At 52.0% G+C, this 24057-nt stretch overlaps 1 protein-coding gene across 1 annotated transcript; it reads right to left on the bottom strand.

The window, feature by feature from the left end:
* ADGRD2 (adhesion G protein-coupled receptor D2) lies at window positions 1–22816 on the bottom strand. Its single transcript, XM_074161396.1, has 25 exons — window positions 22769–22816; window positions 22617–22680; window positions 21999–22229; window positions 20640–21293; window positions 20011–20109; window positions 19436–19521; window positions 18772–19053; window positions 17358–17469; window positions 16816–16950; window positions 16384–16504; window positions 15508–15613; window positions 15189–15244; window positions 14306–14432; window positions 14092–14195; window positions 13208–13310; window positions 12452–12605; window positions 11518–11651; window positions 10789–10904; window positions 9338–9458; window positions 5063–5104; window positions 4796–4849; window positions 4296–4440; window positions 3719–3777; window positions 1206–1236; window positions 1–116 (listed from the first exon to the last, which is right to left on the bottom strand). The coding sequence occupies exons 1-25, from the start codon at window positions 22814–22816 to the stop codon at window positions 1–3; spliced, it is 3300 nt and encodes a 1099-aa protein (XP_074017497.1).
* Between the last annotated feature and the right edge of the window lie 1241 nt (window positions 22817–24057).

Below are 24057 nucleotides of genomic sequence, written 5' to 3'. Positions count from 1 at the left end.
TTACTCCCGGATGCCACCGCTCCTGCCTTGCTCATGTGTCCACTGTGGGGAGGAAAGCTGCAATGCTTCTGGGTGGCATCGTCTCGAAAATAGTCTGAGCATGCCCTGCTTAGACACTTGATGTGGAGCAAAATCAGAAACCTGCTAATGCACTGCTTCCTTTGACAAAAGAAAATGTAACAATGCAGAAAAAAAATAATATCAAGCCATCCCTGGTGATTCTTCACTGCGCTGTCTGCTTGAGTGGCCCCATCCAGAGACTGCACTGAGAGTGCTGGGAGCACTCAGCAGTGGCTGCTAAAAAAAATAAAGCTAAATATTCTACACCTAGACCCAACGGATCCGGTGCCTTGCCCAAAGCCAGGCTGGGAAGCCGGGGCCGCAGCAGGGAGCTGTGGCTGGCCAGCCTCCCCCCAGCACTGCAGTCAAGCAGAGGTCTGGGGCTTAGGAGGGATTTCTGGTTTTAATTCTACCCACCTCCACGGTGACATTGGCCTTTCTACAACCTGAAACAAAAGCACCTAAATGGCTGCTTTTAAGCTCATAAATCCAGCCCTGTTGGAACACCCCTTCTTTGGGAGCAAGGCACTTCTAACACCCACCAGTGCTTTCTGCCACAGCTGCTGGTTTAAAATACCCCGTCGTGGCAAAAAGCTGTTGCCACCCCTGAAAGCAGCCTGGGTTTTTCCAAGCAGCGGGGTGTGCTGGTCCCCGCTGTGCCTCGAGGGGTGCACGGCACAGCGCTCAGCATCAGCTACCTACCAATCCCTGCTCCTCTGCCAGGGGCTGTGACCCACAGCTTTGTGGTCACGGAGGGGGCCAGGGAGCCGTCCTGCAGCCAACTGCGGACACACAGCAGCAACAAAAAAGGTGCAGAGAGACCTGCACCTTTCTGGGGAGAAGCCAGGTGGGTGCTGTGATTTGGGCACCCTTGGCTGAGCCACCAGTGCTGCCGGGAAGAGGCAGCACAGGCAGCACCGGCAGAGCTGCTGGGGATTCATACTCCCCCCGCAATCTGTTCAGGGGGACACGGATCTCCCAACAGCCTGGCCAGGACTGTGCCCACCAGGGCAGTTTGCAAATAAAATGCTTCCTAAAGCCTAAGCAAAATTCACCCACCCTCTGGGCAGCACTCCACCACGCAACCACAGAAACCAGGATAAGCAATAACAAAAATTAAAGAAAATTATGAAGACAAATGTTACCTGAGGATTTGAATGCTGTCAGCTCTACAGCCTGAAAGAGGGGAGAACATTTGTTAGCAGAAGGCACAGGTCTGATTGCTCCACTGTAGGAAACCCACCAGCACCCTCCCCAGGGCCAGCGGGGCTCCCCCAGCACCCAACCACCGAGCCACAGCACGGGCCGGGAACCAGAGCCTTCATCCCGGTCCCCAAGGGATGGCACTTTGTGGGGTGCCCCTGGACACAATGCACCTCTCAGAAGTGCCAGGGCTTTGCTTTGCCGGTGAGCTTTGCCCTGCTCCACACACCCTCTCTGGGACCCCCACTCTGGGGTAACCCAGTGGGTGGGACACCGTGCTGGAGACCCCAGGAAAATCCAGGAGAAGAGGAGAGAGAACTTTCTCCCCCTGAGCTGTGGTGGAAAAAGCACGCACAAGCCTGCACCCTGTGCTTAAGTGATGGTGAATACTCTGTGAGGTGTGAAATTCCTGCTCCCAGCCCAGCAGCAACAAATATCACCAAACAACATTTAAAAAAGCTGAAATACAAAGAACATCTCGTCTGTGTTTGTATCTTCACTCACTCAGTGTTTTGTCATTTTAAGTGTTTTCAAACGTTTTTAAGTAGCATCTTCTCTTCATCCAAACTATTGTGCAGCTGCCAGTGACATTCTTAATTCCCCGCTCCTCCAGCGAGTGCCGTGACTCATTTAGCTGGGGAGCAGGAAAAGCAGCACTGACTTGTGTAAGGAAGGAGCAGGGGAAGCAGCACCTCTCCAGCAGAGGGTAGCACCCCCGGGGGCTCAGCTGCGCCGATGGAACCTCCCCGCAGCCCATGCAACCCCCATGCCGATGCCAAGGGACCCCCATACTGCCGCCCCACGGGCAGGCACCGGCAGCAGCTTCACCTTTTGCTGCATCCACGTTAGTTAGAAAGGAAACACGTATATTAAAAATGCAATGTTTAAGCAGCAAAGATCCAGCAAAGTCCTCAGTGACCCTCACATGGAGGAAAGCGCTTTCTGTCTTTGCCTGTGAGGAAATGCCACGGCCTTGGCATTTAGGGGATCCGCTGCCTCCTAATGCTCCCTGACTTAGGAAACTCAGGCCCCTGGTCTGATCCCTTTGGCCCACGTCTCATATCTGGTGCCAGCAGCTTAGCCCTGGTCCCAGTTTACACAGCCAGCAGCTGGTGGCTGAGAAAAGCATCACCTGCGAATGAATCCCGGTGGGCGCTCAGCACGAGGGGAGGAACGGCATTAACCACAATATAAATCACGAGAGATGAAAATATGGATTTTATTGAGTGGCTTCAAAACGATATGCCAGCTATAGAAGTATTATCTATTGGATAAATAAGAGCTGTCTATGTGACACAGGTTTTCAAAGGATAAATATTAGAGAGGGAGAGAGATCCTTCAGTGAGAGACTCATATGAAAGTAGTGTTGGATTTTATTCTGAGGAAATTACAGCACTTGTATGTCAAGTGCCCAAGGACTGATGATCATTTCAATAGTGGGAGATGGAAGTTGTACCAGAGTAGTCAAATTTAAATTGTTCCCTGCTTTAGGCCCTACCTCGCTGAGCTCTCCATCACACTCCTGCACACCCCAGCCTGCCCTCCCCGGGGGGATGTGGCTCGCCCACCGCAGGGACAGCGAGTCCCTGCTGCCTGATTCTCCTTTGCCGTCCCTGGGGAAGTCTCCTGCCTTGATCCCTACAAGCCTCTGCTTGGTGCTTTACTGGCCAAAATTCACTGGTCCTTCTTTTCACCCTCCCAGTGGCAGAGGGGCTGGTTCCCCACTGGCTCAGGGGTGAGCTCGCCTTGGAAATCAGCCGTTCTGGGAACTCCTCCTCTCCTGCCCCCAGAACATGCTCTCTCCCCTGTTGTCCGCTGCTGCCTGCCCCTGCCCAGCTCCAGCATTTGCCTCCTGAGCCAAGCCCTGCCCTCAGCACAGCCACAGCAGGTCACTGGCCAGGAGCTCCTGCTCACTAGCCCACCTTGCTCTCTATCTTATGCTCCTATAGAAGACAGCAAACGCTCCATTGCATCTGGCTTGACTACCAGGAGTGGCCACTATGGGCATGAAAACATACATCTCAAATGATTTAAATGACTTAAATAAACACGCTGCTGATAATGAGTACGTATCTTAACGAACCAGAGTCTTCAGGATGTGTATCAAAACCTTCTCAGTTTTGTCAGGCAGGGCGTGTGTTGGGCTGGCCCTCAGGAGGAGACCATGGATGTGGTGCCAACGCGCTGCCCAGTCCCTCACCAACACTCAGCAACCTCCATAACACCCTGGGACAGAGGGGATCGGGGATCGGCGTCACCCTCAGTCTGCACACAGGGTGGGTAAGTCAAGCAGCTTCTGGGATGGACTGAACACAAACCACTGCATTTGTGCCAGAGCTGGTAACGCTACCAGGTGTCCCCAGCCCCTCGCTGGAACCACGAGGCACCTTTCCTACCTAACCACTGTGCTCTGTGTGTGGGTGAAGGTGGAAGAATAACAGAAGACATTACATACCGGTCTCTCAGGTGACATAATTGATGAAATCCCCATGGGAATTTTGGCTCCAAAATTTCCTAAGGGGTGAAGCAGCACAATGAGTTTGGAGACTAGGGAGTAGAAATATTCATGCTTTACCAAGAACTTTTTGTCCCCTAAGTATCTCCCACTGGAGCAAAGGGACCAAACAGGTTACCTGAATAATTGCACCCACAAACTGTCTGGAGCACACAACACCTTTCTTTCTAGTTGCTAAAAACCCTATTTCCTACTGCCACCTTTGCCCCTCCTTCCCCAGAAAATTCATTTTAAGACACAGACATGGATTCTTGTGTCAAGAGAATGCAATGCTGCGTAACATCGTGATGAGATCCCCCCATGCCCACACCCAGCCAGCCCGCAGGCACAAACCTGGTCCCTTTGAGATCCACATCATGGTCCCTGCCTTCCCCGGGAATCCTTCATCCCGTCCTGCATTTGCAGCACCAGACCCCGAGTGCTCACAGAGGCACAGCGTGCAAATGAGTAATTTTACCACATTTTACTGTGGTCTCATCACACAGCCTGGGCCAACAGCAATGGCAACCCTCTTTACCTTTGTTGGTGATGTTCTTCACTGGAGGGTCTTTCTGCACAGGGCTCGACAAGGCACTCTCAGCTGCAGAAGGACTTAGTTTCCCTGTCTCCCAGGAGGTCGTGTTTCTCGGACTTGATAAGTAGTTGATGGGATGAGAGCAGTTCTGTAATGACAGGGAAGAGGTACAGGACAGTGAAAATTGCAACATAAGTCTTTGCTAGACCCAGGTCCAACTTTAAAGATCGATTTCATCTGCCCTGCAGCCCCTGGGACTTTGACTCCCATCCCACCCAGGTACAGCAGGCTGCTGCCTCATCAGGATAGATTATCTTTGGGTCTGTGCTGTCCAACAGGACTGCACAGAAGGGAGACAGCCTCTGCCATCTCTACATAAGACAAGAAAAATAAGACTTCTTTACAACATCATCTCCTCAAAGGAGTCCAAACGGACATGAATGGCCCTCCTCTGGTGGGTGCACAATGAACAAAGGGGACAGCAGGGTCTCCTTGCAACTTACTGTGAACGAGAGTGCTTTCTTCTTGTCCTTCATCCTCTGGATGGCATTCCTCACCTGGAGCAGAGCAAGGACATTAGAGGGGGCCACAGCAGCTCTAGCAGAGCAAGAGATCCTCCAGCAAGTCATGGAGAAAACGCAACCGCTGTCCCAGAAGCACAGTCGGGGCTATGCTGCCTGTTGCACCCACTACAACCCCAGCTACCCCCCAACTGCTAATAAACAGCCGCTGTGATGAGTGGCTGAGCCCCAGCCAGGGGCATCTCTTACCTCGCTGTTATAGATTGCATAGACCAGGAATATGTACAGGCCCTGAAAAGGAGAGAGCACAGGCAGGGTTAGGGATGTACGGCTGGTTTGTGCCACTTGGCATGGGAGGAAATGGGTTTGATGAGTCCTAGAATGGGTGAGGACCCGGGCTGAGGGGCAGGGGCACAGACGGTGGGCCAGGGACAGCTGGGCAGGAAGCACCTTCCTTAAAATGACACTTGAGACCAGGCTCCTCACAGAGAGTACAAAGGAGAGACAGTCCATGCCCCATTCCTCCTCCTTCTCCTCTTCCTGCATTTCATTTGGGGGGAGCAGGCGTCTCTCACTGGGTGCTCAGCTTACCAAAGCTCTCCTGTGCTCCTGTTCATTTGTGCGTGCAAAATCCCCCAGGAAACACCTCCTTCAGGCCTCAGAAACAGAAACCACCAGGAATTAATTTCCAGGGGAGCTGAGATCTGGGAAGCAGACCTCCCTTTCCACTGAGCATCGATCCCGGGGGGACTTTCAGCTGCCTCCCGCAGACCAAGTGCCACACATGATGCCAGGGACAGTCCCTCTGTCCCACGCAGTGACAGACCACAGCGTTAACAGGACCCTCTGACCCAAATCCAGTGGGGTACGGACCCAGGGGCTCTGCTCAGCCCCAACCCGGACAACCCTTCCTATGGGCCTGGAGGCCACAGCCTGGGGCTAATTACAGCTCCAGACCAACGATTTTGGCCTTAAGGCAGCCCTATCTGGTCCACCAGATTTATGTTATATCTGTGGGGTGTTTGTTATCGCAGCTAGATAAATCAGCCGCAGCAAGAAGAGTAATCCATCTTGTCTTCAATGAGCCTCGCTCTTCATCTGCGAGCTCTTGGCAGGCGTAATGGTAGCAGTACCCTGGCGCCGTGCCATGACCTGTCCTTCAGCCAGCAATGCTGGTCACTCCCCCAGACCAGATTTCTGGTCGGGCTGCCAAGGCAGGTCTTCCTTGAAGTAATCATTCTGGATGAGCGTGGGGAGAGGGGGGGGAGCCGCCTGGTCGGCTGGGAGGAGACCGAGGAAGGAGAGGAGGCCCAGCTGCAGCGGCGGGCGGAAGCGGAGATGCTGCTCTGGAGGAGCCCGTTCCTGCCTACCCTCCTGCCTGCGTGCCATCTTCTCCTGGCAGGGCCCCCAATGTCCTGGTCCCAGCCTCTCCCCACCCACGGCAGGGCAGGCGCTAGGTGGCCACAGGCGAGATTTCAGGAAGAATTTCTTTGCTGTGAGGGTGGTGAGAGCCTGGCCCAGGTTGCCCAGAGAAGCTGTGGCTGCCCCATCCCTGGAGGGGTTCAAGGCCAGGTTGGAGGGGGCTTGGAGCAACCTGGTGTGGTGGGAGGTGTCCCTGCCCAGGGCAGGGGGTGGCACTGGATGATCTTTAAGGTCCCTTCCAACCCAAACCATTCTATGATTCTATGATTGAGAGCACAGCATGTTCTGGGGCCCGCAGAGCAGGAAGGATGCTCCTGCCTGGTGTCCGTCTGTCCAGAAACCCCCCAGCCAGGAGCAGCACCATCTCCTGCTCCCCTCTCACCAGAGACAGCAAGTGGCTCTGTAAGTCCCTGCCCTGAGCCTCAGGACCATCCTTCCAGCTCTACAACTTCAAATGAAGCTGGTGGGTTCTACCTACACTGTTTCTTAACACCTCCACTCAGCACTGGGTGCTTGGCAGGGTGTCGGTGCTGCTCCCTCCGAAATCCTGAGCTGGAGGGAAGGTTCCTGCTCGCCAGCCTGTGGGGTGGCCACCGCAGCCACCGCCGCCACAGCACAGTCCATCACTCGGCTGAATTCCCGTGCTGCCTGGCTGGAGAAGGAGTTGTCATGTTTGGTGTCGACGCACAGAGTAACCTTGAAGACAGGCTTTGGTTTCCGCAGATAAACAGAAAGCAGTCAAACAAACAAACAAGCACTGCAGCAAAGCTTCCCTGCACAAGACTCGCGCATGAAGCAGCACGCTGGCCTCAAAGGAAATTCCAAGGTGATCCCTAAGACAGTCAGCAAAGGGGCTGAAATGGGACGGCTTTGTCCCTGCTTTCTCCCAACTCCACAGCTTCCCACCAGCATTCCTCCTCCGGGGTAACCTGCGAATTGACCTGAAGGTGGTAATGAAGGGACAGAGCCAAACAAGCACAGCATATTCATGGGCAAACCCTCGACTGTCCACACAACATCCACAGCTCCTCCTGAGCTTTAGGAGAAAGAAGAAAACCAAAAGCAGCAACAACTTAGAAAGCAAGGGAAGAAAATAAATCCTGATCCAGCAAACACCTCAGCTCCTGTCTCACCCAAGGTGGATGTTGTTGTGGTTTGTGAGAGGGAGTCTCAGGAGATGTATCATCCAGAGGACATATTTATTCATTTCAGGAGTTATTCCTTGTCTCTCAAAAAACCTATGTGCCCAGCATCCATGTTGCCACAGCCAGCATCCCACAGCCCCTCTGCTGGCACCAGCGATGAACGGAAGCCAAGTGGCCCACGGAGGACGTAGGCTGGGCTGGACATAGGCTCACCTCATGACAGCACCTGGAGTTCTCTTCTGTGCAATAACTTAAGCATAGCATGAGGAGGCAAGGAGAACTGATGCTATATTTAATTACAGTTAGGACAGGCCTCCTGCCACCCTTTGATATCCTTAATAGAGGAGATGTGGAGAGGCGTCCCTTGTCTGGCCTTGGAACATCCCCATCTGAGAGCCGACGGATGTGCGTGAGCAGCACCCGGCCGCTGGACCCACGCCAGCCACAGCCAGAACATCCCTGGAGCAACCACCCATCTCGTGCACGTGGTGATAACGCCCGCATTTCACCCTTGGAGAGCCAGGCCAATGCTACACTGAAACCCGCCAAGTGTGCCAGAGGGAAGCACTGTGAGCTCTGCTGCTCCTTAAGGGAAAGCTACAGCAGGAGACAATTTCTACTGAATCCAGAGGAAAAAAAAAGGGAGATGGGGGTGGAGAACTCTTTGGATCCCAGTGGTCTGGAGGGTAGTACTCAGTTGCTCTCTTGACTTGGATCCCCTGGAGTAGGATTTTTCCCCAGGCACTGGGCAAGGGACTCTGAAAACTCTGTGAATGCCCAGTGCAAAGGGACAGGAATGAGTGTGTGGGTACCCCCAGATGGCATCCTGGGGGTGTGGGCACCCCAGGCACTATTCTGGGGGTGTGGGTACCCCCAGGCACTATTCTGGGGGTGTGGGTATCCCCAGGTACTATCCTGGCACAGTCTGAGTCCCAGGGGCTGGGCTGAGCCCTTGCCTGTTCCCCCTGGCTGGGTCCCTGCCCCCAGGAGGTGCCTGCAGGGACCCCCACCACCCACCTTGGACTCTCCCCTCCTGCCATGGCAGCAGCAGTGCCGTTTGGTGCTTCTCTAGCTCCATCTACAGCTGCTTTCTCTCCAGGTCTGGAAAGCTTCTGCCAATAAGGGGGCTGACGCTTTGAATCGCAGGTGGCGAGCACATGTTCTGGGACTTTTTGTCACCATGTGTCCCTGAGTTTCAGATATCCCGAGGTCCTGGGAACAGTCCTACCTCACTGCAGAACTGAGTGCTCCTGGCTGCTGTGACAAATACAGTTTGCTTTGCTGTCTTAACCACATACAGGCTTGTTAAACTCTTTTGATGAAATCAGTAAACATAGAAGCAAATGTGAAGTATTGCTTTACACACCAGGGTCACTTTCTGCCCTATAGAGATCCCTATTAATACTAACAAATTAATAACATCACTGAAGTATGGTAGTCAACAGCCATGGCCCTGGAAGACACCAAGACAAGCAAATAATCTTAAAAATGTAGCCAACTAATGCTACCTGAAGAGGAACGAAGAGGCTGAAGGAGATGACAGGACTCACCCAAGGTCTTGGAAGTCAGAGCTAGAAACAGCACACACACTTCCAGCCTCCCTGTGCGAGGTTCTGATCATCAGCCCACAATCTGTCCCACCTAATGCTCCTGCACCCCACCAGATTCCAGTGCAGCTCTTAGCAGGCACTGGGAGCTGTGGCACCAGTAAGACACTCAAGACTGGTGCATCTAAAAGCCATTGGATGAACAAGGTCTCCAGGGCTGTATTTCATATCTGGGGAGCATGAACTCAGTTTCCTCAGACAAAACAGCACAGTGGCTTGGGAAGGCTTGGCTGGGCTTCAGAGCTGACAAATGTCCCCAGCTACTAGGACATGTAGAGTACATTGAAGCACAAGATACCACAGGTACTTGCTCGGCTGTGATGTGAGCATCCACCTGGCAGAGGACTCACCTGGAGAGAGTTCAGCACGATGAAGACATAGGCCCAAATGATGCTGAGGTGGACAAGGACCCCGCACACCCAGGTCAGCCCCAGCACAGGCAGCAGCACCAGGACGGGCTTGGCTGTGGCCCTGCCAGGAAGAAGAGCTCAGAGTCACCTGGGCACACTTCAAAGCCAAAACACTGTGCGCTGGCACCCACCTCCCAGCCACCAGTTCTCCACGGGGGTCCCTGTTGTGCCCCTCATCCCTGAACCCAGGGTGTCCTAGCAAACACCCTTCCTGGCTCTGCAAACCCTGCCCCAGGTCTCCCCGTGATCTGCCTGGGGCATCTGTGTTAGGTTATGGAGCACTGAGTGGATCTGCCCTGGAAAAACTCCAGGGGTTTAGGAACACCCCGGCCTCTATCTTGCAGAAGATGCTGGAGACAGCTCTCCTCCCCCAGCAAGTGCCTTTCAGACGATGTGTCCACCAAGAGGCACCCAAGATGGTAGCTACGGAACAAATTCCTTTGCAAACAAAATTAGTTAAGAGGGGGAAAACCAAACACTTCACCTCTCAGCCCGCCGTGTGCCAGCCCAGCTCTTCATTTATCGCTGAGAGTTAGCAAAAAGGGAGCTCTTTGACGTCATTAGCCATGAGAAAACAGCTATTTTCCCCCCAGTTGCTGCTACAAGGAGGGCTTTCAGTATTTGTTTTATTAGCATATAGATGTCACCCTGCCCTCCAGCAATACCCTATCTTCGTGCTTCTGTAAATTCGGGAAAATTTATTTATGATAGAGGGGAACAATGCGTGTCTAGCACAGGGGTATCCGGCGCCAGCTAACAACAATAAAGATTCACAGAGGATGATAAAGTAATGACTCAAGCAGCAGTTTTTTAGAGGTCTCTCTATATCGACTGATTACAGAAGTCTACACCACCTCTCCTTCCCATGTATGAAATCCCCACCAGCGATACTTTCCATCCACCAGTTCCCAAACTCATATAGAAAATCCTTTTTACTGCAGACAGCCCAAACCCCAGCACCCTCTACCGCTGGCATCCCGCTGAGAGGCACACACAAGTGCTGAGGATGGGACGGGTGGGGGAGAAATTCAGTTATGACCCCTTCAAACTGTGAAGAAAAGAGAAGCTGATTCTGCTTTGATTTCAGCAGACGCTGCCAAGGGTCTCCCATCCCAAAGTGGTGAGAATTAGGAGTGTGAGTGCAAACGTTGGAGTCCAGCAGCGGATTCCTCAGGCTGAAAGTGCTGGCTGGGCTTCTCAGCGGCACAGACATTACAGCAGACAGACTACCTTTGGGTGATACAGTTACTCTGGAGGAGAAAATCCTCTCTGCCCTGACTCCTCCAACTCATGGTCTTTCACTTTGCCAACACAAAGACTCTCAATTTAACAATAATTCCACCATCTCATACCCAGAGCAGCCAAGGCTGGGAAACCCCTTCCCTGCTCACCATATCTGAACTCCAATCTGGTTCCCCAGGCTGCTGTTGGGTGTCAGCATCTTTGATCTCCTGCGAGCACTGGACACAGTCACCATCACCACCCGGAACAGCACGAAGGTGTTCACCTGACAGAGGAGAGCCATCGGACCCAGTCACCTTCTGTTATCTCAGCTCCACCGGGGTGAGATTTTTCTGCCAGGAACTCAATAATTGAGTGTCAGAACTTGGGGAGAAACGTGTCACTCCTGAGAAAGCAGTGAGTAAAATACTCCATAGAGTTATCCACACAAGTGTGAAATCTATAAAACTTATCTCAAAACTTCTCCCACAGGATGTCTTCCCTGTTAAGTATAGACGCTTAACAGACCCCTTAAATATTGCATCTTTTTCTGCTACCATGTTGTCTAATGATACTGATACTACTTCAAGGACGTAGATGTTCCCATATTAAAACCAGGCCTTTAGCTAAGGCAACGTCACAGTCAACCTACACATTTATCTACATTCCTAACTTACCAGCCAATACAAGAACCGGTCAGCAAAATTTTCCTAAAGCACTCTTTTTCTCTAAAAAAAGCTGCTGTGGTTAAAGAGATTTATTTGTGTTGTGAAAGTCTATCTAAAGCATAACAAAGTGAGCGCCTCAGCTAGAGAGGTACTGACCCCCCGGACTCTGCAACGCTTTCCTAAAACCAGGCACGGAGGAATCCCACCTTCCCAGCAGGTTTTGGCACTTACTGCCAGGATGAAGAGAACGGGCCCAACAAAGGCCCAGATGACGTTGGTCTGAACGTTCAGCCAGCAATGGTTGTCTGCCACATACTTGTTAAAGGAAGTTGCGAGGGTCACACCCACGATAACGATGGGAAGGCCTGCGGAAAAAAAAAAAAAAGCACAAATTAAACCCCAGGAAAAGCAGAGATGACCCGTGCGGGTCAGCCACGCTCCAGACAATTGCTTCAAACCCCCCGTGACCAGACACGCTGCAGCGTGAGGCGGCTTAGCCTCTGAAACCCCACGAGCAACATCAATTTACTGTGGCTGAAATCTCTCCCAGCTCTACAAGACCAGATTTATACGCTGTCAACATCACCCTCTGAGGTATAAAGCATTCCAAGTCCTGAGTCCTGATCAAAGCAATTTACTCCTCGGATTGCTTCTTTAACGAAATGGACAATCATAGACATAAAACAATCCAAAATATTTGAACCAGTTGTCCGATGTCCAACTAGGCGTGTGTTTTGCAAGGAGCACTGACCTGAAGAGGCTCCTCTTTGATATGAAACTCGTGTTATTCAAATGAATTCTACGTCCCTAACAGGTGCACTCAGAATAAAGGGTGCTTAGTCTGGACCATATTTATATTTTGATCACTATCAGACTGTAGTAATGCTCTCCCAGAACAAGAACTTACCATAAACTTTCTTCTGCAGTTGTTTTTTTTTTGTATTGAACTCTTGGTTTTAGAAAAATAGCAGAAATGCTTTTTAGCTTACATTCTAGGACCAGCAATTTGACACATAAAGGTAAGAAAGCCTCTGCAGAGCAGTGGTACCCAACTCGCATACGGAAACAAACCAAGCATTCTGGAATCTCTTCTATTGAAACTTTTGCTAGAGAAAGAAATGGACACGTTTTTCTGAGTGCCCAGCGCAGAGGAGTCTGTAGATACCCCAGCCTGTCAGATAGTAGAACTTCATTCTCCTGTCTTCACTCATGTTGACGGCTACCACTTTGCTCCACAGCAGAAGCCCCTCTACCAGCATCCACGAAAAGGCTGCCATGAAGAAGAGATGAAGGAAGGCAGTGACTGTGAAACACAGCACCTGGAGAGATGAGAAATCACACCGTTTCAGGAGGAGGAGTCCTCTGGGAGCATGTCTGTGGTCAGGAGGAAGAGTGCAACCTCCAAATTATGCTGCAGAATGTGAAAAAACGTATTTAAACATCCACAAGCCCCAGGAAGAGTTCTTAAAATTGCAACACATGACTAGCCCAACTGTTGCAGCTCATTTCACCTGTGTGACCATCGCAAACCACAGAAGAGGGAACTGACAGCATCTTTTCCTGCAGTTCTTGGACTTCCCTTGCAGCTCTCTCATCTCAGAGCTGCCTGATCCAGCCCCGGGATGTGGAAGAGGACACAGAAGGGGACAGAACTGTATGTTGCTGTTTTATAACTACTTACATTTCCTGAATGATTTTTTTTGTCAGAAACAAACTGTCAGGAAAAAGAAGTGAATTTTCCTGACAGATTGCATGATGCATACGTGCATATCTCCAGAGACACAATTCTTTCCTAGATGCAAGTTACAAGTAATTAACAAAACATTAATAAAGGGGATTACACTGTTCTGTTTGCTGTGAAAATGATGCTGGAGCAGGCCTGGTCCAGCTGGCTGCATAGGACACTTTGTGGTGAGCTTACCTGGTTGTTCTTGGCCAATTCACTGAACATGAGCAGAGCTTCTGCGGCAGCTAATGCAAAGATGAGGTTCTTGTGCACGGTTGTTCGTTCACTCTTGGGGACACTGAGGATGGAGAGAGAAAGCCCTCAACTGCAGTCAAATCATAGAATCATAGAATGGTTTGGGTTGGAAGGGACCTTAAAGATCATCAAGTTCCACCCCCCTGCCATGGGCAGGGACACCTCCCACCAGAGCATGCTGCTCATGGGTGAAATGAAAGGGTGCGCGTGTCCTCCAGAGTCCTTGCTGGGCTGTGCAGACCTGCCTGGGTGACCTGCCATCTCTCTGCTACTCGCTGCAGAGACGAGTCCAAAGAGGCAAAGGGCTGCCCTGCTGGGCAAGCACCTGGTGCTGGGGACATGCTTAGGCATGGCTTCGCAGACCCTGGCTAGTGCTCAAGGAACAGGCAACGAGGAAGAGAAGGTGGAGGAGGCACTGACGTGCTCACCAGGCAGACCTCTGTGCTTGCCAAGTGACACAGAAGGGTTGGCAACTGAAGAAATAGTCTTTGCTCCGTTTATTTTATAAAAATTAACTCCAGCAGAGCAGCTTTTGTGGTAAACATTATTGGTCATTGATAAAAGTCTTCCCAGGGACACTCAGGTGTGTGCACAGCTCATACAAGCACCTCCACAGAAACAGCCAGCACGGGCCCCCCTCCCAAGCCAACGGCAACCGCTCCCCTCCCTCCCCCTGCTACCGACCACCAGTGCAGCCCCCACCCCTCCCCACACACCTGCATCACCCCACACTGGCAAAGGATACCTCATCTGGATACTTGTTCTAAAGCAAAATATCAAACAAAAAATACAGAGAAGGCTATGAGTGTCTGGACTTTTCTTACCCAACTGCCAAGAATAAAATGAAGGTAACTATCAAGGCACAGAAGGAAACTCCGCATCCAATAAAAGTCAGGGTCTGCAGTGTGAGCTCCTCCTTGGCGGTCCTCTGCAACCATGAAACAACAGAAGACGCAAGCCCCCCGCAGATTAACCACAGACTGCTGGCAGTTTTTGGCCCCCACCCCCCAGAGTGGAAGAGAAAGGCTCCTCGCTGACCTGCATCTCGTACACCTGCAGCAGGACAGCAAAATTCGTGGTGTGGTTGCAAAAACAGGCAGTGGAGTCCAGAAGAGATGTCACCACAGAGCAGCCGGCTGTGGACCACATCCCACCAGCATCTGGGCTAAGATGCAGCAAAAAAACCCAGAGAAAACACATGGAAATTACCATCCACTTCAACAGAAAGCCAAGGCGTTAAGGGAATTCCATTCTCCCAGAAGAAGCAAAGTTGAAAGGAGGTAGAAGAGGATATCAGAGACAGGTCTTCACCTGGACTTCCCTTTGGCTCACCCTGTGTCTCAGCAGATTTGCTGAGATCAAGGGAAGATCAAACTCGGAGCAGGGCTAATGGAACTGTCTGTGCAGTAACCAGCTGCTTCCGAAAACACCCTCTTCCTACCTTCCCCAAACCAATCCATGCCTGTTACAAGACTGGGACTCTAAGGAGTTTTTTTGCACTTGAATGACTTAATTACTGATCCATAATATATCACAATCTCATGGTCTCACTGCAGTGACATTCAGCAAAAACACATCTCAATGCCAAGCAGTATTTATGAGGCTGGGAGTCCTGCATGTCTGTTGGGCTATATATCTCAGACCAACCCTTCTTTGTTGCAGGCAACAATCATAATTAACTAGGGCTTTCCATTTCAGTTGTACATACGTCATTAAAGGTCACTTGCTTGTGAGTGACTTTTCCAAAGGAAATCTTCCCAGGAGAGTGCTCTATTCCAGCAGATAGAGGATGCCAGCGTGCAAAGCAGGCAAAGAATTACAGATCCCTGCCCTTACCATTACATTTATATTGTTGTGTTTGGTTTTCCAGTGGAAATAAAAGCTCATAAATCTAGGAGGGACCCAAATTGAAACAAGGCACCTGAGGCTGAAGTTCCAGAAGGCACAGATGGGCCCCAGCAGCTTATTGGGCAGGTCCTGCAGGCAGAGAGGGAGAAGAAGAGATTACACAGCCATGCAGGTACTGGACGTGGACTGATGCAGTTCACTCACTCGGCTGCAACAAGGTCTGTCAGCACAGGACAAACACCTCCCCGTGGAAACAGGAGTCGAGGTGAGAGACCTGGGCATGGGACTCCCCTAAGTCCAGGAGCTCTGGGGGTCCTTGGGCCAAGGCCGGGCACACCCTCGGGGTCAGGCTGCACGATGCTGCTGGGGAGCACAGCCCCGGCTGGGGGTACCTGGACGCGGTGCTGCAGGCGGTAGCGCACGGACGTGCTGATCTCCTGGTAGTCACTGAGCAGAGCAGAGGAGATGATAGCAGTGCCCACCGTGGTGCTCAGGTACCTGCCAGGGAAAGCACGCTGCTCGCAGGCATGGGAACCACAAGAAAACAGGATCTCACGTTATACAAGACTGCTGGAGAGATCCAGAGCCGCTTCTGGAGTGCTTCAGTGCCACCAGCAAAGGCACAGGGCAGAAAGCACCCCAGATTAGCTGGCAAATAGAAAACACCACCACTCCCTGCCATGACCACAGCGGGTGACGGTACAGAGGAGGCACTGGAGCATCCTAAGTGGCTGGCAGCTGAGCAGCGGCAATGGCCGAGCCAAAGGCCCAGAGAAGGAGCGGTGTGTGCCGGGATGTGTGAGCTGCCATCCCCACCTAGTGTTCAGAGCTCCCCGGGAGCAGGACTCTGCCTTCCACCCCACTCTGACAGCCCCCATCCATGGAGGCACCCTGGCTCCTGCAGCTTCTGCCCCAGCCAGAGGGGACCCTGCAGCAGCCCCCAGGCTCTGTCCCCATCCTGTCCTAGGTACCCTCAGGAGAAGGAGAGGCAGGCAAAAGAGTCACCACGGTGCACCAAGGCACAGGGGCACACACCACACAGGGCCTCTGCCTCCACAAAGCACTGCCCCCGGAGCCCCCTCCCGTGGTCCGGTCTCCACATGCATGTTGGAGAAAGCAGGGACAAGGACAAATGGGGTGGGATGAAGCAGGGTGGAGGTGACCCCAAAACAGAGGCACCGAGATACTCAACACAGACTTGGAAATGAATTCTCCTGTGGTGCTAAGAGGGCAACCCAAGGGTGCAGGGGGGGGTCTGTTTCACTTACTTCTGTCCTCCGTCGGAGGCAGCCACGTCCTGGAAGACAGTGCTGCTGCCGGCACCGGAGAGGCAGCGCTGCAGGGAGCTGTAGCCGAACCACATGTTTTTCACCATGACTCTGCGGAGACCTGGGCAGAGAGAGCGTTGTGGGATGGGATGCGAGCACCCAGGGCAGCTCTGAGCAGCCCCTGCTCCAGCACTGCGGCCCTCATCTGGGGCTGTGACACTTGGGGTCCAGGGCACCCCCAGCTCCAAGCTGGGCCTGTAGAGAGGCTGTAGATAATCTCTCCCCCACAGCCCATCTCCCTTTCACCACGGGCATCTCCTCCCCACACTTCTTCAAATCGCATGTGTGCAGGGTAATGAGTTCCTGCCGTTAAGGAAGGTGCCACAGAAATGCCCTGGGGGGACCCAGGGAAGCACAGGCGTCATAACCCACCTCTGGCTTTCAGTCTTTGCATTTCTTCTGCAGGAACTTCAATGAGGTCATGCCTGCCTTTCTCAGGGCTCCGGACCAGGTACGCCTCGCTACTCAGCTCCTGCCCGCTCATGTCCAGCTTCCTGACCTCCATCCCTGTGGAAGAGGTAAAATCAGGTACTGAACCAGGGTTCAGCCTTCCTCCAGAGCTTCTGCTACCAGAAGGTAGCAGCAGAGTACCACAAGGACATCAGAACCCCAGCCAAGACCCACAGCAGCAGCAGCAGACAGATCCCTTTCAGCGCAAACCATGTCCGTCTGGGCTCAGTCTGTCTCCTGCGCCCAAAGGTTTCTTACAATCCTCTTACAACCCACAGTGTGAGAGATGTCTGCCACACTGTGACACTTCTGCACAAAGGGAACGGGGAGAAGGCCATAGGGTTAGCAAGAGATGAGCCCGAGGAGGAGAGGTGCCAGGAGTGGACTTGGACTGGGACGTAGATAGGATGGCTGAGCTGGGTCCCAGTTAGATGCCCTCCCCAAGCTCTGCTAGTGCCACTCACCAACATTCCCATGCTGGATCGTGATCTTTGTCCTCCCTGCGGTCAGCAGTGGAGCTAAGTGTGACACCATCCTGTCACAGAGCTCAACAAGAGCCATGGGCCCTCTGATAACCTGCAAAAACAGAGAGAGCAAAGGAAATCAGCACCTGCACCACCGGCTCATGCTGCCCACAGCTCACAAGTTTTCTTAAATGCTTGGTCCTTGGCAGAAAAAAAGGGAAGTTGGGACTCAAGGCTTTTGCTTTGCTTTTCTTTGATTTCTTCAATAAAGGATGTTCCCAGTTCCTTCAGCAACAAAGACAAGACTGGCAATGAGGGACACTTGCTGGTCTTTATACAAAGTCATCAAAACAGCACGAAAATAAATAACTAAATAAGCTTCTGGAGAAAAGGTAGATTTTTTAGACCTGATTCCTGACCTTTGGAAAGCTGTAGAACAACCACGCTCTCTTCCTGGAAGAGGTTTCACCCAGAAATAGACTCTGCTGCTGGAAGGGCAGTGGGTGACTGGTCCTATTACTCAAGGTCCTGCACGTGTTGGGCAGCACAAGTGCCACCCAAAATCAAAGCCTTTCTCCTTCAGCAGATACATCTGCTGCACCAGCTACACTGGGCCAGAGCTGGTTCTATGCCACTATCGAGAAGCTGTGAGTAATTGTGGCCACGGAGACCCAAGCAACTCCAAGCGATGAGGTAAACCGAACTATTCAGCATCCTTTCATCTCTGGAGGTCCCTGGCTTGGTTCCTGGAGCACTGGCCAGGCCAGACACTGTCACACATCTCCCAGAGACAAGTGGAGAGTGCAGACCATACAACAGACACAAAAGACCCACGTGAGAAGGGAAGATGCTAATGGAGAAACGGGGGCGGGATGATGGAAATCCCTCACACAAAGCCTGGCGGTGTTTTGAACAGCGTGGGGGCTAATGACAGATAGCTCCTTGGCAGCCCACCCACGGAAAATACAACAAACCATAAAGTGAAGGGCATTGCCCTGCCAGAGACAGCAGGACGTGGGAGCAAAGAATCCACAAAGCACCGCAAATCTGCAAACTGTGTGTAGCCCTGTAAATCCAGGCTGACAGAGAGGAGAAGCTTGAAGAGAGCTGAGACAACCACTGGAGGGGCTTGCAAGGAAGGCACCATTCGCCTGCACTTGTTTGCAGAAGAACTTGTTTGCACCTCCAACAACTGAGGCGACAGTAAGGTAGCTGGCCCTTATTTGTGCTGGCAAAGAGGCTCCATGCCCATGCTTGCAGCAGTTTCACAACCTCCAGAAAACGGCCAGAAAGGCTAGATGTGACCATGCAAGCCCAGGTCCCCAGCCTGTGGTCATACAGCAGGCCAAGGAGCTGCACACACAAGATGAACAGATGTGGCACACAGCAGCCAGACAGCTGGTGACACCGTTACCTGGCTGACTGAGGACCATGTTTCAATATTCTGCTCTTCCAAGATTAACTCGGTCACTTCCATGTAATACTGGCCCAACTGCTCCAACATCTCCAGATCCTCTCCCTCCTGGACTTCCACATCAGAAACTTGCTTTAGTAACTGAAGCACCGCAAGGAGGTCAGATGACTCCAGCACAGGTGTCTCTGCTTTCCTCAGAACAGTTGTCAAGACATCAAGAGCACCAAGCGCAACAGAGAGGTTCATGTCTTGGACATCACTTGTGAAGACGTTCTCAGGAATCTGCCACGGAAAAGATGTTTTAGTTCAGTGCAGAGCCCTGATTCTGCCTGATCATCAGCTATGCCTTGGCAATAGCCTGCATGTCCTCACTGGTGTGAGGACACTTCCTTGGCCAACCAGTGATATCTTAGGGAAAAGAGATCTGCCTTGACATTTTGAACTCTCTTGTCCAGCCTCGACCTCAGTGAGATGAGTCAACCCGAAGCAACACTTTGCTTGTTTGATCACAGCACAAGTTATAGCTGTATTGGTCACACTCTCCAACAGCAGCCCAGAAAAGGCCACAGGCATAACTGCTGGCAAAGTGACCTCAAACACCAGTAGGTGCCAGCAAGTCCACCCCAGCAGCTCCTGCTGCTTCTGCTGGGGCTGCAGGACTCACCACAGTCCTCTCTGCAAGCGTGTTCACACGGCCAACAAGTGAATGGCTGGATTCCAGCTGAGCTTTCTTCAGTTGCCAGTATGCATCTGAGAATAAAACACAAGCATAACTATTGCGTGGTGTATAGCAGCGTGGTAAACACATGCCGTGTTCAAAGCCTGGGGAGCAGTCCTCAGATGGTGGGTAAGTTTGTAGGACAGCCAGGGCAAGGAGGTGTAACAGCTGTATTTTATTCCTAGTACAAGATCCCATCTGGAGAGACAGTCTGACACTTCTTTTCTGTCTCCTCCCCATGCCACCCTGCCCAACGAGTCTGGAGATGCCTGGACTGGAGGCATTCTACAGCATTGCATCCAGAAGCCATGTAACATGTACAACCACTGCTCAACCAGAGAATAGCAAAATAACCTGTCAGAGTGCATGCAACTGAAGCAAAGTCACAGTTACAGCAGGTTTTGCAAGCAATCTCTTCAGAGCAGACATGAGGCTTCCCCAACACTGGCCATCATCCTAGCTAGGACCTCCAGGAGTGAATGCCGTGGAAGTAATGAATAAATAAAGAACAGATGCTGTACCCTTTCTGTAGCGACAGATAAAAGGCAAAGACTGCAAACAAGATGCGTAACTGAATCCACTGCTGCCAACTTCAAAAACTCGGCATTCCTCGACAGGCCCTGTGGAAACACACACAAACAGAAGGCCCAGGTCCCCCAGAGACACGCCATCCCCCTCAGGCATCACGTTCCCTGCGAGCAATCCACAAACCGCCATGAAGACAAAAACTGTGGACTGCTCCTTCCGCAGCCTCAGGGACAGAGCAGAGCAGGGACGGGCTCAGAAACTGGTCCCGACCCACCCGGTAAATCCTCTCCAGAAGGGACTCGGCAAAGGCGGCAGTGCCAGGTCCCGAGTTCGTGATTTATCAGTAATAAATTATCCCAGGGCATCCGAAAAGCTGTCTGTGCCAGGGTCACTGCAGAGGTCTTCCATGGCCAAGGGGTTAGTGATGTGCCTTTAAGTACCACTTGTAAACTGCCCAGCCTGGCTCTGAATGTGCTTCTGCTTTCCTTCCCAAAGCAGAAGCATCATTCTACAAACTGCATCAAATTCCCTCTCTAAGGATGGGACTGGTTTCTTGTCCACGTTCCCCACGTTCTGACCCCCTCGCTCCAAGGGAAGAGCCGAAGCACCGAATGAGACCTACCTGGGCAAAGGAACTGCGCGGTCACCTCCTGAACGGTGCTTTCAACCTCCAGAGCGTTTGAGCTCCACCCAAACACAAGGTCTTGCTCCACCACCCAGCACGACCGAACCTTCTCAATCTGCTCTGCGCCCAGGACTTTCTGCCAGATGTGCAAGTCGGTGATGTTCCCGCTGAAGGACTCTTTCTCCCTGAAGGTGCCCCCCAGGGAATCTTGATCCTGCCCGATTATGAAAGTCCCCTGGCTGTAGATGGCCTGGGGGGCGGACGGCCCCACGGCACACAAGCCACTGGCAGATGCCCTCCTTTTGCCATCGGCGTAGATGGCCCAGGTCCCGTTTTCCTGCTGCCAGGTCACGCAGAAGTGATGCCACTGCCCATCAGCACGGAACACGGGCAGGTATGGGGAATGGTGCCCGTGGACTATGAGGGCAAATCGAACAAAGCCTTCCTCGTCAACAAAGCCTCGGAGCTGGAACTCATTAATAAAAGCTGGCACAGCATAGGAGAAGATGGTAGCAATCTCCTGGGTCCTGGTGTCCCACTGGAGGTGGGCACAAGCTGTAACAGCAGGCAGTGCTGGGAAGTCAGAGAGCACCTTTACGTATTTTGTGTCTGTTTTGTCTCCAAATACCAGGACTGGTACAATGTGGTCCCCTAGAAGGAGAAATTTCAGACAGAATAAATGAAGAAGCAAGGGCCAAAGCCTGTTCATCTTCCACTGGGAAGAAACCATCATTTCCATTTGCCTCCCGCTCAAGCTAAGAACTCATGGACCCTGCAGGCAAGGACATCCTGTAAGGATGCAGCAAGGCTTCTGCTTCCTCCCTCCCTGGAGGGAATCAGGGAGGCAGGCAAGCTGAGACTGCGCCATTTCAGCAAGTGTAATTTCCAGAAACTGTTTTCGAGCAAATAGGATTGCAAACAATGAATATGGGAGGAACAGCATGTTCCCAGGTATCCCATGCTATAGCAACCAAGAACATAGCCAAATAAAACCTGAGGCATCTGCCATGCGGTGCCTTGCTGCTGGGGAACACCTGCTCTCCTGGTCCTGTCTCCAATGCCATGGCTCTGCAGGACTCACAGGTCACAAAGGGCCGGGCTGACCAGAGCCAGACCTGCTCTGCAGGAGATGGTACAGGAGGACAGAGCAGAGGAGCCCCTCTGCAACTCCCATCTGTTGCAATGCATTAAAAAACCTTACCAGTGCCCAGCTGATGTGCTGGGATCACTGTTGGTCATGCTGCCAGTCTCCGCTTGTGACTAGAGGTCCAACTTTTTCAGTCAGATTAATTTTTCAGGATGAAAAAGCTCCAGCAGTGAACACATCTCCAACAGTCCAAGTCCACTTATACTCACGTCTCCACTTTGGTTTGCGCAGGACACCGTCCCTTTCGTTTAGCCAGACAGAACCTCTGATGTGGTGGGTCTGCAGCAGTTTGCTAAAGGAACCTCGCTCACTGTCTCGGGGCTCGAAGAGCAGCTGAGCAAAGCGCTGTTCACAGGATCTGTCTGCGTGCCACCAGTCCAAAGCAGTGGCCACATATTCATACATGTGCCTCGAGGTCTCAATGGTGACAGGAGCAAAACCTGGAGAAAGACAGACACTGTGTGGAGAAACAGAAAGCCTCTCCAACCCACCTCCGTGCCACGGACACCCAGGGTCAGTCTCCTGCCGCATCCCCCAGCAGTTACAAATACTGCCTGGTGCAATTTGCAAGCACAAAATCATCTGTTTTGTTCGCAGATACAGCAGCACAAAGACCAGCAGTACTTACCTGACTTCAGACAACAATTTCACACTTAGCCAAGCAAATACTTAGCTATGCAAATATAATTTCAAGCACAAAACAGGGTATCAGAAAAAGTTTCTTTACCTTTCTTTTTGCCACCGGACAGAAATTTTCTTTGTGTGTTGTTTCTCTGTGCTGAATACTGCTTGTAAAAACATACAGACGTACTGATAAAAATACTAACCTTTAGAAGTCTGATTCTTGGCAAGGGCTGCAAAGGCAAAGAGACTCCTGGACAGGCTACCGACCTGTTGGGGAGGATGTTTTGTAACATTCATATAAAGCATTACCATTATCTCAAATACTCAAATTATAAAAATTACTGTAAAAACTCACCAGAAAGCTGAAGAACCAAGAATCACGTCTCAAGTCTCTCCTAAACATGCTGACCAGCTGGAAAGCTTTCACCCTTTGCTAGAATAAACAGAACATTACTAGAGATGCATTGCAGAGACAGAAGCGCTCTGCAGAAAGCCAGTTCTCAGACAGAAAGCCAGTTCTCTGCTTTCCTCAGAAAGTCTTGAATCAAAAAAAGAGAAAAGGACTCTATCTGAAATACCTGTCCTGGGTACTATCCTGTCAAAATAATTCTCAGTTCTTCTTAAAGAACTCAAGGTCTCAGTTTAACATTTGTTTCCAGGATACAGAATAATTTATCATAAAACATATACAGATGTGCAATATTAATAGGCAGGTTGGCAGAGCCTCTTTATCTGCATTAACTAAACAAAAAAGCCATTATAAATTGCACTGTTAAACAGTTAAGTGGCTTTTCCCATTTCTTTCAAAGCCCACAGGAACACAGTACCAGAGCAGATCCTGCAGACCAGTAAATCCAGCCCCATGAGCAGTGTCCAAACACACAGCTCAGCACCACGGGGCCGTGACAGAGAGTGCCCAACGTCAGGACGCTGCAGTGAGCGCCCGTCGCAGCACCTCTGCTCCGCCGGAGGGGAAGCCTGGGTGCGCCACCCTATAAAATCCAGTAAAGTCGGAGAAAAGGGTATGTAAAGATAGAAACACGGAAACTGGCAGTGCGATCTCCAGTGCAAACAAGACCAGAAGCTGTCTCTCGGCACTGACACCGCCAGCCGTGAGTAATCTCTCTGCTCTCGATGGGGCTCTCCTGTGTGCACAGCAAAAGCACACACTCGAGCACTTTGCTGCTAAGTGACTAAGGAGATGGGTTCTGAAGCCCAGCCTCTCAACGTGTTCTCAAATAGTCTTCCAAAGTTCAGCAGCGACTTTATAACCACGGAACATCGCTCCAAGCCCTGGGGAGCTGCATGTTTGGCCCTGCGCTCATCTGATGGGCGAGCAATGGGAGCCAGGGACGGCTGCCCGCAGAGCCTGGCACCGTGCTGGCAGATGGGCACCCCCAACCTTCCGCTCCCCCCCAGAGCTGCAGCCCCCGGTCGTCACTTCTCCATGGAAGCCCCCGAAGATGCTGCCACAGGACACCCGGAGACGGTCCTGGCAGAACAAACAGGGCGGCGGGGGAGTTGTGCCGGGAGGAAGGGTCTCGCAGCACTTGGGGAGCCCGGGGAAGGAGGGTACCTCCAGCGCAGCCGCCGGGGGGACAAGTCTGAGAGCCGGGCGGGCAACGGGAGCCGGCTGGGCGACCC

Source organism: Numenius arquata, chromosome 19 (genome assembly GCF_964106895.1).
Source record: "Numenius arquata chromosome 19, bNumArq3.hap1.1, whole genome shotgun sequence".
Classification (NCBI taxonomy): Eukaryota; Metazoa; Chordata; class Aves; order Charadriiformes; family Scolopacidae; genus Numenius; species Numenius arquata.
This window is presented reverse-complemented; position numbering and strand designations above follow the sequence as displayed.

Bases quoted from the DNA above. Each gene is read 5' to 3' on its own strand.
- ADGRD2 (XM_074161396.1), bottom strand. From the start codon at position 22,816: ATGTTTAGGAGAGACTTGAGACGTGATTCTTGGTTCTTCAGCTTTCTG. The intron at 21,294-21,998 runs GTGAGTATAAGT...TTCTCCTTCTAG, and splicing joins GCGCAAACCAAAGTGGAGAC to GGGACCACATTGTACCAGTC. The intron at 19,054-19,435 runs GTGAGTCCTGCA...TTTCCGTGGCAG, and splicing joins CGCTTGCAGAGAGGACTGTG to ATTCCTGAGAACGTCTTCAC.